At 37.4% G+C, this 18,681-nt stretch overlaps 1 protein-coding gene across 1 annotated transcript in view; it reads right to left on the minus strand.

The window, feature by feature from the left end:
• NUP35 (nucleoporin 35kDa) overlaps positions 1 to 18,681 on the minus strand; it is a 57,691-nt gene that overhangs the window by 10,412 nt on the left and 28,598 nt on the right. Inside the window, exons 5-7 of the mRNA XM_006878776.1 lie at positions 8,737 to 8,878; positions 3,083 to 3,152; positions 1,782 to 1,910 (exon numbers count right to left, since the gene is read on the minus strand). Coding sequence (XP_006878838.1) covers positions 1,782 to 1,910; positions 3,083 to 3,152; positions 8,737 to 8,878 — 341 coding nt within the window. The remainder of the gene's footprint in view (positions 1 to 1,781; positions 1,911 to 3,082; positions 3,153 to 8,736; positions 8,879 to 18,681) is intronic.

Genomic DNA, 18,681 nt, shown 5'->3' on the forward strand with positions numbered 1-18,681 from the left:
ATCCAAAATCCTATGCAATAGCTCAGAGACCAAACAGAATCATACTGGGAGTAAAAAAGATATAATTCAAGTTAGCAGCAGAATACAGTCAAGACAGCTTCTGAAATATGCTCACAGGCACCTCTGCCTTGGGCTTCAAGGCTTGAGGCCAGTGTTACAAAGCTTTCAGTCCTGCCAATTATGGCTCTCCCCAACAGTCCTCCAACAAACTTGGGCAAAGGCTCTGAGCTCTGGTTTCTCTGGCTTAACAGTCCCAAGGTCTGCTCCATCCCACTTCAGGTCTTTGGTTCTCTGCTGCTGCTATGGCTGCTTCTCCCGTAGCCCCTGGTCTGGCAGGCACAAGAATCTCTGGTCCCAAACGATGGAAAGCATTCTCTTGCTTCTTCTTTGCTGGTGGTGACATTCTCAAATTCTGCTGCTGGATCCACTCAATTTTATGGTAGGACTAGCCAATCTCCTTGTAGATAAGCTAATATGGCCTATTCACATATTCTCTTCCATCCACATGAAAAAGTACATCAATGGCTAGGAAGTCATTTTGGACAATAAACCCTTAGCACTAGAGTATGCCAGCACAAAACAGCACCTGGTAAACAGCAGACGTTAACAAGTATTCTGTCTAAAAAATGTTCATGGTGATCTTATCTGTCACAAATAGAGGTATAAATTTGATCTAGTTTTATTTAGTAAAAACTAAAATAATTTTTGACAAGTAAAAATGAAAAATGATGAACATTTCAGCCACTTAAAGGTGAACCCTCCATTATGTTTATTGATGTGAAATATGCCATTTTTAACATACTCAAAGAATATGTACAAATAAAAGAAACAGGTTAGATGAATTCATTCTTCATTAGAAACAACTCTGGACAACTTCCATAAGCCTTCTTGGTCTGTATTCTCTCTGTATAAGGAAGATGTTAGATTAGATTATCTTAACGTCTTCATTTCTGTGATCATATATTGTTGGCTTCCCCTTAACAAGTATACCATAACCAGTAGTACATTTTACAAACTAAGGGGGGAAATGACATTCAAGCTAACTGCCATAACCACTGTATGGGATTAAACTGCAATAAACTGAATAGTACGTACCTCTGACCAATCATGTAACTCCACTTATGTACTTGTTAATCAGCTATCTTGGCCAAATTTTCTCTTCTAGATATCCCACCCTTAACTAACCCTGATGGTCTTTTCTACCAATTAGGTCTTATATAACTTTAAGTTCCCACACAAGAACGCATCCCTCTTCATTGTTTCACGGGCAGCCACTTCACTGTGACTATGGATGTTTTTCAACCATACAACTCTATCCCTCAATAAAATTTCTTTTGTTCTTATTTAAACAGGCTCAGTGATGATGCTCAACATAGTACCACCAATGTAAATACCTTTTAATGATATGAGTAATTTGAAATTTTGCAAACTTTTACTATATTTTAAATTATAAAGTATCTTTATACAATGAGTACCACCTAAAATTCCTAAAATTTAGTCCTCTATAAATGACAAAAAGAAAAGATGTTACCCTTTAAAGAGAATGTTTCAGTTCTTCAAATGAAATTGATTTAAATGGGTGCTAAAACATAGATGTCCCAAAAAATAAATAATTGGGAAAGTTAACATTTAAAAATGAAAAATAAACAAATACTTTTATCTATTTACTGATGCCATTAGTACAAAATCTGAAAAACTGACTTGGGAATGGACATCGAAGTTCAAAAGTCAGTGCTCTTCAGATTAAGGTATTTATTTCCATTACATCAGTATAAACTTACTTTATCTATACACGGTTTTACCCCAATCATGATGGACTCTCCAAAAATCCTCCCATCTTTACTTAAGGCTTTCCGGGCCTGCAGTTTGGACTGATACCGAATATGCATCCAATTTCCTGTGTTAGACATCTACAAAGAATATATAAAATATAAACAAAATAAATTCCATCAGAAAATAATGTATAATAAATCTACTACTAATATTTGGTATTCTATACTAGTTGTTCTAGACTTCAACAAAATACCTATATAAATCATTTCAATAATTTCTCCCAAGCCTTCCATTTTCTAAACTAAAGAACATATTACCAACGTGATTAGATAAAATAATTCTTGGTGTTCTCTGTAAAAATGATAAAAAAAAAAAAGATCAAACCAATACTTGCAGTGACGCTTTTAAAAATTGTATTCATGGCCTAGAGGCAATAAGTTGCAATGCAATTTCAGAGGTGCACGGTTTGAAATCACCAGACACTCTGCTGGAGAAGGAGGGGCAATCTCCTCCTGTACCAGTCAGATTCGATTTGACACAAATAATAAAAGTTTAAAAAAAATTGTATTCATTAGTATAATTTTTGTGTAATAAGAGTTAAGCACATGGATCTCTTCTAGTGATGTTATATGCCATAGAATTGGAACAGACTCTTCACTGACCCTCCAGCAGGATTGCAGAGGCAGTAAATAACATGGGAGATTGCCTATCTTACTCCTACACAATTGCTAGACTGGAACTATCTGCCTTTGATGTGGTAGCACAACTCCTTAACCACTAGGCCAGCAGTAACAAAAAAAAAGGCTTTTTAATTGAAAATTTATTTTGCAAGGTAATTTTATTAAAATAAAATCTTAAGTTAAAAAAAAAAAGCCCAAAGAAGTCAGCTGAGAAACTTCTCCCTTTCCTTTATCCCCAAAGAAATGAGCTTAAACACTAGGTAATCATCTAACTTTAAAAAAAAAAAAAAAGTTTTAAGAAAAAATGAGAAGGTGATATTGAAACTTTGAATATATTCCTTATCTTGTGTTTCTATTCCTATTTAATAAAAAAGTATTCAACCCGCAATCTTTCAGAAACCAAAAAGGTATATTCTACCCAACTTTTAAATGTGACAAAATATGAAATTAGAAGCATTAGTTCTTGGGGAGAAAAGTGCAACAATAAATGAATGGAATTCCAAAATCTCTGTAAATGTTCACTGAAATTAATAATAATGAAAGAATTTTTTTAAAAAAAAAGAAGCATTAGTTCCCTTATTTACAACTCCTTTCTTTAATTCCTAAACTGAATAAAAATTAAGTCTTACCACATGTTTTAAGATATTTCCATATTGAGCAAATTGCAATAATATATAGGAAGCAGATGCTTGAGGAAACCTGAGGTGGAGAGAGAGAGGGAAAAATCCAAACAAAACAATTAACTTCTACCAGAAGCATAAATGCATACTGCTGTACTCAAGTGTTTCAAGATAAATTCCTCACAATCGTCTTAAAACATCATCAACATGTGATCTTTAATCATTCTGAACCAGCTAACTACCACTGCTCAGCTAACTGCTCAAATGCAAATATATGAAAATTAATTTCAATTCAGCTATTCCCTATCCCCAGATTGCATTCCTGAAATTACCAGAGGTTCCACAGTCACTGTCATTTTCATATATAGCCCTTAGAAAAGAACTATGAAGTTTACAGTTGCAGTAGTTGTTTTATAGAATGTATGAGTTTATATTCTTAAATAATTATTAAACCACAGTTATTAAAATAGAACAAAATACTCTACATCATAGTTATATCGTTACACACTCAAAAAAATTCTAATGTTCCCTATAAATGGCCAAAAGAAAGTGTGCAGTCCCTTAGAGAATTCTTCAGTTCTTGCAATGAAACACATGCAAAGAATTAATAAAATATAAAAATACCAAAAAAAAAAAATAACTGTAAAGAAATGAGATTTTAAAATAAAACAAACAAAAAATAGTAGAACTATGTCAATGAAGTTATGTAATTATTACTGGACTCCTAACAGGTGGCATCAATACCAGAGACAGTGAAAAACTTGGGAGTCAGGTGACATCCAAATTTAAATGTATAGTCATTTCGTAAGAAATATAAGTATCAAGAAATCAGAATAACTGTATGGATATAAGGCTGAATATGGCAAACCAAAGAAATGAAATGATCTTCCTTTCTCATAAGTGGAATTAATAAAACAAACTCTTAAAAACAAAAGAGAAAACACATAGCAATCACTGCCTTAGAAAGGACAACTGTAGCTGGGTTCAAAAGTGGAAAATATTTTACCATATATTTCATTATATACCTTTGATATTATTGGAAGCAGCAGCACTGCTATATCAAAGGTGGCACTTTTCTGGAGGTTCAAATCAAATCCACCAGTGGCTCCTTGGAGAAAAAGATGGATAATCTCATCCCAAGCAATTTGCACTCTCCAAAGATCCACTGAAGTTCAATCATAAGGCAGTTCTAGTTCAATAGCAACGAGTTTACGCTGTTGTTATGTGCTGTTGAGTCACTCATAGCTACCCTACATAAAACAGCTCTGAACCCTGCTCTATCCTGTGACAACCTTAATTATCTATGACATACTTGCCATGGGAAAGTCTGCTGTTAGGGACCTCTCCAAAGTGCTGAAGAGCAGTGGTGTCTCTCTGGAGACTAAGGTGCGTCTGATACAGGCCATGGTCTTCGCAATCACCTGTTATGCATCAGAGAGTTGGACAATGACCAAGGAGGATAGAAGGAGAATTGATGTCTTTGAGCTGTGGTGCTGGAGAAGAGTATTGAGAATACCATGGACTGCTAGGAAATCAAACAGATTTGTCCTGGAAAGGGTTAAACCGGGTGGCTCCTTGGAGGCAAGGATTCTGAGGCTCCGTCTAACATACTTTGGACATGCTGTGAGGAGACCAGTCCTTAGAGAGGGACATCATGCTTGGGAGGGTGGAGGGACAGCGCAGGTGAGGAAGGCCCTCTATGAGGTGGATTGATTCAGTGACTGGGATAATTGGGATGGGAGTGTCAGAGACAGTTCAACTGGCACAGGACAGAGCGGAGTTTAGGGCTGTTGTACATAGGGTCGCTATGAGTCGCAGGCAACTCGATGGCACATAACAACAACAAACAACATACCTACCCCTAGTATCCCTAGTCACTGAATCAATCCATCTCATTGAGGGTCTGTCTCTCTTGTGCTGTCTCTCCACCGTTCCAACTATGATTTCTATCTCCAAGGGCTGGGCCACTTCCCAACTCCCCCAATGTCAGACGAAGCCTCAAAATACTTGCCTCCAAGGAGCAGCCTGATTTCACCCTCTCTAGCATGAACCTGTTTGTTCTCCTCGCAGTCAATGGTATATTCAATACTGTTCTTCAGCACTACAGCTCAAAGGCATCAATGTTCCTTCTATCATCCCTAGTCACTGTCCAGCTTTCTAATGCATAGCAGGTAACTGTGAAGACCACAGCCTGGTTCAGGCACACTTTTAGACTCCAGACTGACATCATCGCTCTTCAGACTCTGGAGACGTCCCTGACAGTAGACTTTCTCAATTTAATTCATCTTTTGATTTCCTGGCTGTTGGTACCAAGAATGTTGACTGTGGAGCCAAGCAAACTGAAGCTCTTATCTCAAGCTCTTCATCTATCATGATGCTGCCAATTGGCCCAGTGGTGAGAATCTTTGTTTTCTTGATGTTGAGCTTCAATCCATATGGAAGACTATAGTATTTGATCTTCTGCAGCAAATGCTTCAAGTCCTCTTCAGTTTCAGCAAGCAAGGTTGCGTTATATGCATTAACAAAGGTGGTCCATGAGTCTTCCTCCAATCTTGATGCCACATTCCTCCTCACAGAGCCCAACCTCCTGGATGATCTGTTGAGTTTAAGTTATTAAATTTAAAATCAAATAGGTTTGATGTGTTAATCATGTTCTGCTAAATTTTGGGTACTTTATATACATTCTTCTCACTTCATAGATCTAGTGGGATTTTTTTTTGTTTTTACACAAAAAAACATCTAGTCAGGACCAGTATCCATATGAATCAGAGACTGTAAATCACACAGGAGGAGACTGCCAATTTTTCTCCTTAACAGAGCTCGTGGATCTGGCTGCCTTTGGGTCAGCAGTGCAAATCATTGTCCACGGACTACCAAAGTTTCCTAGTATGATACCTAGAGGATATATTTCCTTGGACCTAAAATTCTTTTCAACATGCACTTAAGACTATCATCACTAATTTTCATTAATAGGGTGTGACTAGAAAACACCAACACTTTGATACAGTACATGTAACAAATGAAGTTTAACTTCATTTAAAACTGGGTACCTTCATTTCACTAGAAGCAAAGAAATAACCATTGTTGTTATGTGCCGTCAAGTAGCTTGCCACTCATAGTGAACCTATGTACAACAGCCCTAAACTCTGCTCTGTCCTGTGCCAATCTCACTGCCTCTGACACACCCATCCCAATTACCCTAGTCTCTGAATCAATCCACCTAAATGAGGGTTTCCCCTCCTGCACCTGCCCTCCACCCTCCCAAGAATGATGTCCCTCTCCAAGGACCGGTCTCTCCTTACAACATGGCCAAAGTATGGCTAAACATGAAGCCTCAGAATCCTTGCCTCCAAGGAACAGCCCGGTTTAACCCTCTTCAGGGTGAATCTATTTATTTTCTTGGCAGTCCATGGTACCCTCAATACTCCTCTCCGGCACCACAGCTCAAAGGCATCAATTCTCCTTATATCCTCCCTAGTCACTGTCCAACTCTCCGGTGCATAAAAAGTGATTGCAAAGACTAAGGGCTATATCAGACGCATCTTAATCTCCAGAGAGACACCACCGCTCTTCAGTACTTTAGAGAGGTCCCTAACAGCAGACTTTCCCATAGCAATACATCTTTTAATTTCCTGGATGCTGGTGCCAAGAGTGCTGACTGTGGAGCCAAGCAAAATAAGCTGTGAACAATCTCAATCTCTTCACCATCCATCCTGATGCTGCCAATTGGTCCAGTGGTGAGAATCTTTGTCTTTTTGACATTGAGCCTCAGTCCATATTGGAGGCTGCAGTCCTTGAACCTCTGCAGCAAGAGCTTCAGGTCCTCCTCACTTTCAGCAAGCAGGGTATGTCATCTGCAGAACACAGACTGTTGATAGATCTTCTACCAATCCTGATGCCACATTTCTCCTCATAGAGCCCAGCCTCCAAGATGATCTGTTCTGCATACAGGTTGGTGTACGCCCGTCCTAATTTTGAACCATGCAGTGTTTCCTTGCTCTGTTCTGACAACTGCCTCTTGGTTCAAGTATAGGTTTCACAATAGCACAAGCAAGTGTTCTGGGATTCCCATTCTTCTCAGAGTCAGGCACAGTTTGTTATAATCCACACAGTCAAACGCTTTTGCATAATCAATGAAGCACAGATAAACATTCCTCTGGTACTCCCTGCTTTCAGCCAAGATCCATCTAACATTAGCTACAAGATCCCTAGTACCACGACCCCGTCTAAACCCAGCCTTGACTTGCGACAGTTCTCTGCTGATGTGCTGTTCCAGTCGTTTTTGGATAATCTTCAGCAGAATCTTGCTTGCATGTGAAATCAATGATACTGTTCTGTAGTTTCCACACTCTGTTGGGTCGCCCTTCTTTGGAATGGGAACTAATATAGATCTCTTCCAGTCAGTTGGCCAAGTGGTTGTTCTCCAGCTTTCTTGACACAACTTGGTGAGCATATCCAGGGCAGCATCTGTTGGCTGAAATATGTCAATTGATATACCATCTATTTCTGGGGCCTTATTTTTTGCTATTTCCTTCAAAGCAGCTTGAACTTCTTCCTTCATCATCATAGGCTCTTGTTAATATGTTGTTTCATGAAATTCTTCTGTGTCTGTCAATTCCTTTCTATAGAGTGATTCAGTATATTTTCTCCATCTTCTTTTAATACTTCCTGGATCATTTAATATTCTGCCTAAAGCATCTTTGATTATAGCAACTTGAGGTTTGAATTTGTTCTTCAGTTCCCTGAGCTTAAGAAATGCTGAGTGAGTTCGGCCCTTTTGATTTTCTGACTCCAGTTCCTTGCTCATTTCATTGTAATATTTTACTTTGTCATCCCATGTTGTCTTTTGAAATCTTCTGTTCAGCTCTTTAGTATCTTGAATTCTTCCGGGTGCTTTGGCTTCTCTGCACTCCAGTGCAATATTCAGAGTTTCTTCTAACATCCATTTTGGTCTTTTCTTCCCCCTCTGTCTTTTTCCACTCCATATCCTCCCACAACTCATCTGGTCTTCGCTCATTCGTGTTCAAGGCCTCAAGCCTGTTCCTGAGATGGTTCTGAAATTCAGGTGGGATAGACTCAAAGTTTTATTTCTGTTCCTGTGGATTCGGTTCAATTTTCCTCAGCTTCAGCTTGAACTTGCATATGAGTAGTTGGTGGTCTATTCCACTATCAGCACATGGCCTAGTTTTCACAGCTGATATTGAGTTTTTCCAGCGGTTCTTTCTTCAGATGTAATCAATCTGATTCCTATGCATACTACCAGAAATAAACATTAGAAAGAGATAAAAGAGTCTCCTAAGTTTTAATGGGACAATCCTATTCAAACATCCAACAACCATGCTGAAGAAAGAGTAATTTGGAAAGACATAAATAATGAAAAAATTACTCTAAAGTATTAAAACCTAATTAACAATATATGCCTGCTGAAGCTGCACAGTATAATGCAATTTACTCTAAAATAAAGAAAAAAGGATGAATTGATAAATAGATGGAAAGATAAAGCAATGGAGCAAAATGTTATCTACAGGTTCTAGATGGTGAATACTAACCATGTAGATATTTACTGTGCAAGTTTTTCAACATTTCTGTATATATTATAGTATTCATTATAAAAAGGTGAAACAATACTTTTTTAAAAAACAGGGAAGATGCAGAAACCTTACCCAAATACAGTCACCCAAGTGTCATCGAGGTGATCTTCTGATGTCAGAGAATCTCCCTGAGTATAAAAAGGATCCAACTGGGCAGGAGATAATGTAGTCTTTCGAGGTTGGCCAATATTTGCTGGACTAAACATACTTTGTCCTGTATTTGTATATTTATTAAGTTAGTTACCAAAATACATGCAACTTTGGTTTATATTATAGCTCTTAGATTTTATATTAAAAAGTACACAAAATATGGAAATTACATAATCTAAAATGCACAATGGTCACTAGAATTATTTATACTAATCAATGGCAATGTTATTAAAAAAATGAGTGACTGAAAAAAACGATTCGTAAACCTTGACTCAAATAAATAAAATGCACAACTGTGATCAAGTAATAATTTCACACTATCACAGCCATCATTAATAAATGGACATAGTTTATAAGTTAAAAAAATGTGTTTATTACTTTATTAAAACCAGATACCCTCCATAAAATGGTTCCAAAAGTGTTTTTCCAATATCCTCTATAAAGTACTTACACAGACCCTCAGAAGTTGTTATGGTTTCCCTTTATTCAATTTGCTTCTATCTAAAAATGTATGCTCTTGTTCTTTTTTTCTCCTTCAAGAACTATGCTCAGTTAATGAGCACTTGTTATGTATCCACCATGCGATGTAAATGTTTTAAACATTCACTTTTCTTCAAAGGCACTCCTCTATTGGCACTACATTTTTTCAAGAAGATTGACTATTTTTCTTTCATTTTTGCAGCAACAATAAAGGGTCACTCACTCAAGAAATACTTTTTTTAGCACTTAAAATATGATCTATGCTCAATACAGTCTTAATATATACTGTCTTGCCATCCCTCAACTAAGGAATTCCCACTTAGTTCAAAACTCATTCCAAGTAATTTCAAACTGTTTATAGTCAAATGAATGTCTCCAAGTTAGTGTATTAGATACAATCTTCTTTACAGCGAGGGATCTGTCATCCAAATAGAGAAAGACAGCACTCCATGGTTTAAAATAAGAATGATGTTGTCAGGGCTGAAACCTTTTGCCAAACCTATTTAATCTATGCTGAGAAGTTAGAAGAAGTTATGGAGAATAATGCGGCATCATGATCAGAGGAAGACTTATCAACAGCCTGCGATATGAAGATGACACAATCTTGTTTGCTGAAATTGAAAAAGGACCTGAAATGCCTGCTGCAGAACAACAAATAATACAGCCTTCAATATGTATTCTACCTCAACATCAAGAAAACAAAAATCCTCACCACCGGGCCAAGAGGCAACATCATGAAAAAGAAAGTTGGTACCAGCAGTCAAGAACTCAAAAGAGGTGTGGCATTTGGAAAATTTGTCAAGGACTACTCCAAAGTCCTAAAAAGTAACAACATCAGTTTAAAGACTAGGGTGCATCTGATTCGAGTCATGGTCTTTTCAATTACTTCCTATGCATGTAAAAGCTGGACAATGAATAAAAATGACAGACGAACTGATACCTTTGAGTTGATGGATAAAAGAGTACTGAATGTCCCACAGACTGCCAAAAGACCAACCTTGGACACAATATTGATGAAGCCTCACCTCATCATAAACTTTGGGCAAGCTATTAGGAGGGGCCAGTCTTTGGAAAAGGACATCATGCTTGGAAAGGTAGAGGGTCAGCGAAAGAGAGGAAGACCCTCAACAAAGATGGACTGACAGTGACTGCAACAATGGGCTCACCTGTTGCATAAGAGAGATGAAGAGGATGGCACAGGATAGGGTAGGGTTCAGATTGACTGTTCAGAGTTGGCGAGCACGTAACTGCAGCAGCAGTGAGAGATGCTTCCCATCATCCTTACGGGAAATTTGTAATATAATTAGCACTTAAAGTCTGTCAGAAATTAATCAATAAGAAATACTTTAAACTTCATTTTACCTAAAAATTTCCTATACTTACTTAATCTCTTTGCCCTGTAAATACAGATATTTTAATTAAATGCTATGTCTCAATCTTTCTGTATGATTAATAAATGCCTGACTAACAGCAAGAATTGCTGGAACCTAATCTAGTAGGAAATGAATAATAAAGCCATTTATTTCAACTCAAAGCTAAGATGCAAAAAATGTTACCTACCGAGTTTTAATTTCATATTCATGAATATAAAATTATTTCATTTTCTGTCATACAAAGAAAGGCCTTCTTAATAAACAAGTTATACACATTAACAAGACACTGTGTGAACTCACCACAAAATCCAGCCTAAATGGTTCCCTAAAAATTATTTAAGAAACGTATTTGTTGTAGTTTCTTGATTTCTAACTGCTACTGAATTATAAAGAATAATGAAAATAAAAAATATATAAGAAGGGAAAAGTAGTCTATCTTGCTTTTAGGTAGACAATGCATAATTATGTTAGGAGTTCAAAAACATGCAGCATAACAGCAGTGCTAACGCTAGGCCAATCACTTAGCTTGGTAAAGAGCATCAGATAGTGGGAAGTTGGGCAGCTTTTGCAGTCAGTTCCCATTACAATTCTGTCAGAACTAGAACAAGTAGTTGAACCTCACTGCTCAGATATGACAAAAGAAAAAAAGAGGAGGCCAATAATGATGATCATGATCACTCATTCACTTACTGTTGTCAAAATGCAACTGACACCTGAGCTGCTTGAAAGAGGAAATAAATACTATCTGTAATATAAATAGTATTTATAAGTCTATTATAAAATATAACCACTCTCATAGCCACTGAGAACTGACTCATGGTTAACTTCACAGCGAATTTTCAGAGACTGTAAAATCGCACAGGAGATTGCCCATCTTTCTCCCAATGAGCACCTTATGAACTTGAGCCACCTACCTTTGGGTTGACAGTGCGTCTCCTTATCCACTATGCCACCAGCTTCCTGATTATCACGATAACTAGTCTGTTATGTGCCTGTGACCCATAGTGACTCTATGTACAGCAGCTCTGAACCCTGCCCTGTCCTGAGCCAGTCTAACTAAATCCGACACACCTATCCCATTGCCCAAGTTACTTTTATCAATCCGTCTCCTCTAGGGTCTTCCTCTCCTGCACTGTCTGTCCACCTTCCAAGCACGATGTCCTCCAAGGAGCAGTCTCTCCTGGCCACATGCCCAAAGTATGTGAGCTTCAAATTCCTAGCCTCCAAGGAGAAACTTGGTTTCACCTTCTCCAAGATAGATCTATTTGTTTTCTTGACAGCCCATGGTATGGTCAAGACTCCTCCAACACAATTTGAAGGCATTGATTCTTCTTCTGTCATCCTTAGTGTTTCTCTGCTCTGTTCTGAGAACTGTTTCCTGGTCCAAGTATAAGTTTTGCATAAACACAATTAAGTGTTCTGTGATTTCCATTTTCCTCAAGGTTAGTCACAATTTATTCTGATCCATACAGACAAAGGCCTTTGCAAGGTCAATGAAACAGACAAGACATTCTTCTGGTCCTTTGATTTCTGCCAAGATCCATCTCTAGCACCACGACCTCTTCTAAATCCAGCTTGTATTTCTGGTAGTTCTCTGTCAATGTACTGGTCCAGTCATTCTGGATAATTTTCAGCAGGATTTTGCTAGTGAGTGGTATTGTTCTATCACCTTGTTTTGGAATGGGAATAAATATGGATCTCTTTCAGTCACTTGGCCAAGTAGTTGTCCTCCAGATTTCTTGGCGCAACTTGGTAAGCACATCCAGGGTACCACCTGTTTGTTGAAATCTATCAATTGGCATTTCATCAATTTCTGGGGCTTTATTTTTTGCTAAATCCTTCAGAGCAGCCTGCACTTCCTCCTTTAACATCACTGCTTCTTGATCATATGTTTTTCTTGAAAATTCTTCTGTGTCAGCCACATCTTTTTGGTACAATGACTCTGTAGACTCCTTCCATCTGCTTTTAATACATCCTGAATCATTCTGCCCATAGCATCCGTAAGCACTGCAATTCTTGGCTTAAACTTGTTCTTTATTTCCTTCTGCTTAAGAAATGCTGAGCAAATTTCACCCTTTTGATTTTCTGACACCAGCTCCTTGCACATTTCAATATGATATTTTCTTTGTCTTTCCAAAATGCCCTTTAAAAATCTTCTTTTCAGCTCTTTGAGTTCTTCTCTTTGCTTTGGCTTCTCAGCGCTCTAGTAAAATATTGAGTCTCTTCTGACATCCATTTTGGTCTTTTCTTCTTCTTCCTTCTTTGTAATGACTCTTTTGCATTCTTCATGAACAATATTCTTGATATCTTCTCACAGTTCATCTCGTCTTCATTCATTAGTGTTCAAGACCTCAAACCTATTCCTGAGTTGTTTTTTAAATCGCGGAGAATAGACTCAAGATAAAATTTTTATTTCAGTGGACATAATTTAACCTTCTTTAGCTTTAATATGAACTTGCTATGCCTTATGAAATTCTGGGGGATTTTTCATATGTAAAACATAAGGAGCTCTGGCGGCTAAGCTTGGCAAACTAAAAGACATGACTCTTGCAATTCTAATTCACCAGTAGCAGTAAGGTAGGAAAATGAGCAGTGAACTCTAATTAAGATTTACAGTTTTAGAAACCCAATGAAGGGCTGCTATAAGTCAAATGGTTACTATCTAAGAATTGTATTCAACTCAATGGCAGTTAAGTTTTTCAGTTTAATATAAATGGTTATTCCAGACACTTTGCATATATTCGTATTTAATCAATGCTAAATGCAACTTCATGAAGTAAAAATTACTACCTCCACTTTATTTAGGAAAGACAGACAACCAGTGCACACAACCTAAGCTTGACTATGAGGAATATGTTGATAAAGATCAAAGAAGATATAACTTTAAAAAAAAAAAAGATATGATGATATACCTAAAAGAATCATAAACCTCTTAAGTGTGTGGAATAGATCTAGGATTGCTTTGTATGTCTTATAGATGCACTTGACTTTTATTACTTTATCTTTTTATTATTATTGCAATTCATTTAAAGAGCTTTGGGGCTTTTAAATCGGAGTTTAATGCTTAATAAAAATAAAACTAATACTATAGGGTAAATAATTTAAAAACACTCCTAACTATAAATAGGCTACCTTTTTTTTTTTTTTAATTTTTTTGCACTTCACCACATCTATTTAATCATTGTTAGCTGATTGCACCTCAAGTTAATGTGCAGGGTGGAACTGTTCCATATGGTTTCCAAGGTTGTGAACTCTTAAAAGTGGATCACCAGGTCTGTTTTTTAAGGTATATCTGGGCAGGTTTGAATGACTGGTAGTTAAGTGTTTAACCACTGGATCCACGCAGAGAAGCCAATGAATCTATTAGGTTTTTAGTTATTTCTAAAACAAGATAAATTTAAAGTGCCTTAATGATAAATTGAGATCATCTTTTTAAAACAATTTATATCTATGTGAAACTAGTTACACCTTTGGGAACTAAGTAAAACATACATTTATATAAATGGTATCTTTAAATGAATTTCATTCTTACTACATATACAAAAGAGACAGTAAAAGGTGCATAAAATCTTAAACATTTTTCAAATTCCGTATTACCATTAAGAAGGTACAGTTTAGTTACGCTACATCATGTAATAACCTTCAAGCAAGAAATTAAATGAAAGCTCAAACTGGGACAACCATTATGACCTTTAAAAATAAAACAAATCAAAATTAAGTCTCAAATGAATAAGCAATCTAATTCTTGCCCTGTCAACTACTCTAAAAAATATAATTACTTATACATAATTTAAAACTATATTTACATAACTTTAGCATAATTGCCCCCCACCTTGTTAATGTTTAATTGCTCCACTGCTTTTACTTCCTTTCAATCAGACTTGTGGTACCCACATGCCATGGTATCATAAGATGAAAATAAAGTGTGATTAGTAAACTATATCAAATTGGATTCTAATGTGTCTGCCTTGATAAATCATAAAGTACTCTTCATAAAATCAGATTAAAATATAGATCAAAAGACCTTATTACCCTTTTTGAAAATATCCTCCATTAAAGAATAAATTCAGTCATTTCAAAACAGACTACTGACCAAGAGTCAAAATGAATGGTAAATTCAAAATGGATACATGGCAAATGAAACTTGGGCAAGGACTCTCCTGTTAGTGTTAACAGTATATTCCTAACCATGAAACAAAGTAGTTGCCCAAAATGGAATGAATGATTTGTGATGGGGAAAAAACTTGATAGCCAACGCAGTTGTAAAAAGCCAAAAAAAGTAGTCTGTTAGGCACACTGCACAGAAGGTAAAAGAAATAGGAACTGAGACTGGATTTGGAATAGGTTTAGCATAAAATCAAAACTCCAAGACAGTATCTCTCACCCCACAAATAACAAATAGTACTAATTAAACACCAACAAAAATAAACAAATGCTGACAAGGATGTGGAGAGACTGACACTTCTAACTACTGGGAACTGGGATAGGGCAGTCCCAATTCCCCTTTATTTAACCTATTACAACTCACAGTGGTTATGGGTAACACTCAAGAGGAAGATGTTTGTTGCTGTTTTTCCAAAGACTACAAACTGACTTTTCGAATTGGTGATTTGGACATTTTACCAAAGGCATGAAGCTTAGTTTCTGTCAGGCTTCAGCAAGTCATGCTTTTATTCTAAAGCAGATGGATAAACATCCAATTAAACATTACTCTGTTCATCTCTAATCATTTCCAGAACACTTAATGACATGGTGGAAAGTCAGCTTTTAGAGTCCACAGGTACTATGACAGGTACAGAGACTTCTGGCTGAAATCAAAGGCAGAGTTTAATAGAAGTATAAAGAATTGTAATCCAAGCTTCTCTTCAGTGTAGGCAGTCAGGTAACTATCACTCTCCTCCTTTGTCCCCCAAGTCTCTAAAGAAAAAGGAACTGACAGGCTCCTGAGTTCAATCACAATGGAGAACACTGACAAAGGAAACAAGTAAGAGAAAAATTTGCATAATGAAAAGGAAACTTTCTCTTCCTACACTTATAACACCAGCTTAAACATCAAATCTGGTTACTCAAGAATTGTACTTAAGAAAAAACTTTAAAATTCAGGCTTCTCCCAACAAGGAACAAAACTCAATGAAGAATGTTCAAAGAAGATATTTCAACAGACTCAAGCAGCTTAAAAAGGCGGTCTCCATCATTATCCATTAGAGAATTACAAAACTATGAGCTAACACCTCACTCCAGGAATAATAGCTTTAATTTAAAAAAAAAAAAAAGGCTGGCAAGAACATGGAAATTAGCATACATAATCACTGTGGGTGGGATTAAAAACAATGGAAACTAGTATGATGCTGAGAAATAAATGTCTTCTACCTACTACTAGAAAAAGCTTAAGAGGCAGTGAGAGTGGAAAAAGTTTTATTATAGATGTTAGTATATAGAAGTGTATGAGTACCCTAATTTGCCTCAATAAGTAAAGGTTCTGAATAAACGTTTATAGGCAGGGGTAAGAGTAGAGGAAGAGTTGATGTTTATGCAATACTTTTAGAAGAAAAAGGCAGAATTATTTGCAAAAAAGATGATTATGCATATACACTAAGTACATGCAGCCAGTCTTTAAAATTGCGTCTTTCAGGTTAGCTATTAAGGCATTAACTGTAGGTTTTTGTCTTTCAAGATGGTGTGTATCTCATTAAGTCGGTACTTATAAGGAGACATGCACTTTTCAGATATTTGCCCTCTGGAAAGTTATACAGGGGCCACTCCCACGGCATTGGAAATCTTTTAGCAGAGTTTACTAATTTAGGGTATGTCCCTGGACACTGTGATGCCTGCATTACCTGAATGCTGGCCTTCTGGGTCTGAATTAATTCTATCAATTCATTGCTTTACAAGTAATTACTCATTTCCAACAAGTTGATCTTGGAAGAAGTGCAACTAGGGTGCTCCTGAGTTCAGAATGGTGAAACTTTCACTCATATACTTTGGGCATGTCAAGAGGAGCTAGTCCTTGAAAAAGATCTGCGATTGTTGTTAGGGGCTTCAAGTTAACTACAACTCAGAGCAACCCTATACCAGCCCTCTGAATAAATCTTGCCCTGTGCTGCACAATTTTCACCATCTCTGCTATCCTTGATTTCACTGTTACTGTCTCTGCCTCTGCACCAATCTATCTTATGGAGAGGGTTCTTCTCTTTCTCTTTGCAAGCATGCTTATTATCTTCTTCTAAGGACTGGCCCCTCGTAAAAACATGACCAAAAGATGTGAGATGAAGTTTCACCATCCTTACCTCTAAAGATAATCCTGTTTTTCTTTCCTCCAAGACAGACTTCGTTGTTCTATGCAGTCCAGATACTCAGTACTCTTCAACTGTCTTCCAGATTTCTTAGCACAGACTGGTGAACATGACCATGGCAGCATCTGTTTGCTGTCAATTGGTGTTCCCTCAATTCCTGGGGCCTTATTTTTTTTTTTTTTTGCCAACATCTTCAGTGCAGCTTTAGCTTTTCCTTTCATTATATTTGGTTCTTGATCACATGCTACTTTCTCAAACAATTCAATTTTCCTTTTTGGTACAATGACTCTGAATTTCTTCCATTTTCTTTTGAAGCTTCTTGCATCACACACCATTTTGGCCAAAGAATCTTCAGTGTTACAATGTAAGGCTTAAATTTGTTTTAGAGTTCTTACAGCTTAAGAAATGCTGAGTGTATTCTTCCCTTTGATTTTCTAATTCTAGCTCTCTGTACTTAAAAAAAATTCTGTTATTGCTTAGAGCCATGCTTTTTTATAGAAGGTGGTAGAGGTCAGGCTAACTAGCTCCAGGAAAGGAGTCACATGGGATTAACTTCCTCCTGACCAACTGCAGAAGAGAGGAGTGTAAAGGTCCGCCAATACCACCGACTTTGGCTTGGGACTGCACTATTTGGACCTTGCAGATTCCCTGGGCCTTTGTCTACTCAGGTAGGAACAACTGTCTCCCAACAGGCTGCAAAAGAGGATATAGGCAGGAGTGGTTCCCTCCTGACCAGCCGCAAGAAAGAAGAAGGTGCGCAGGTGGACCATTAGCACCAACTTGTACTTAGAGACAGTACTATTAAGACAGAGCCCCTTACTTGGACCTTTGTTTGCTCAGGCAGCAACAGCCACCTTCTAATCAGCTGCATAAGAAAAGACAGGGACAAGTCAGCCATTAGCATCAGCTGAGACGTGGGACTACACTATTGGGATCCTACTGCTTCCCGTGGCCTTTTGTCTACTTAGGTGGCAGTTAATTCCCTCCAGCCAGCCACGGAGAGGTGCACGGGTCGGCCAACAGCACCAACTGAGACTCTGGGACTGTACTTGAGACCCTGATACTTCTCTAGTCCTTTTAGGTAGAACAAAATACGCACGCAGCACTCCAGCACTTTGCCTATCCATGTGGAAAACTGCCCCCCTCCCCTCAAACTACAGGACAAGACAGAGAAGGAGGCCCACTACAGCTGGGTGGTGAGAGAGACTTCAAATCTCTGATCCTCAGAAGGACAACCAGATAAGAAGCCTGACACAGGAAATGGGAAAAGAGAGTTATCCACCAACAACGAGCAGGGAAGACTGACACTGGGAAACTGAATCAGAGCCAACAATTAAAGTCTATAACTTATCAACAGCATCATAAAGCAAGGGACAGACAACAACATACTCAGTCACAACAGAAACTACCTCACACATACTAAGAAAAAAACAGATATAATGTCAAAGAAGCAGCAGGAAGGTTCAAATATTAAGAAAAAAATAAAACAAACCTTTTCTTTAAAAAACAAATCAGAATGCGGACCAAACGAATACCCAGACAGAGAACCAGAAGAAATATGCTGATGTGCCGTTAACTGAACAACTACTGAAAATGCTAAAAATGTTGGAAGCAAGACTAGAAACCATAAATAATGAGGCTTAAGAATTTTGAAAAATCATCACAAGACAGAGCATACTAACACAGTTCTAGAAAAAAAAAGAAGAGGAGGCAGGGGGACA

This window comes from Elephantulus edwardii, unplaced genomic scaffold (genome assembly GCF_000299155.1).
Source record: "Elephantulus edwardii isolate Elephantulus edwardi_28Jun2011 unplaced genomic scaffold, EleEdw1.0 scaffold00001, whole genome shotgun sequence".
NCBI lineage: Eukaryota > Metazoa > Chordata > Mammalia > Macroscelidea > Macroscelididae > Elephantulus > Elephantulus edwardii.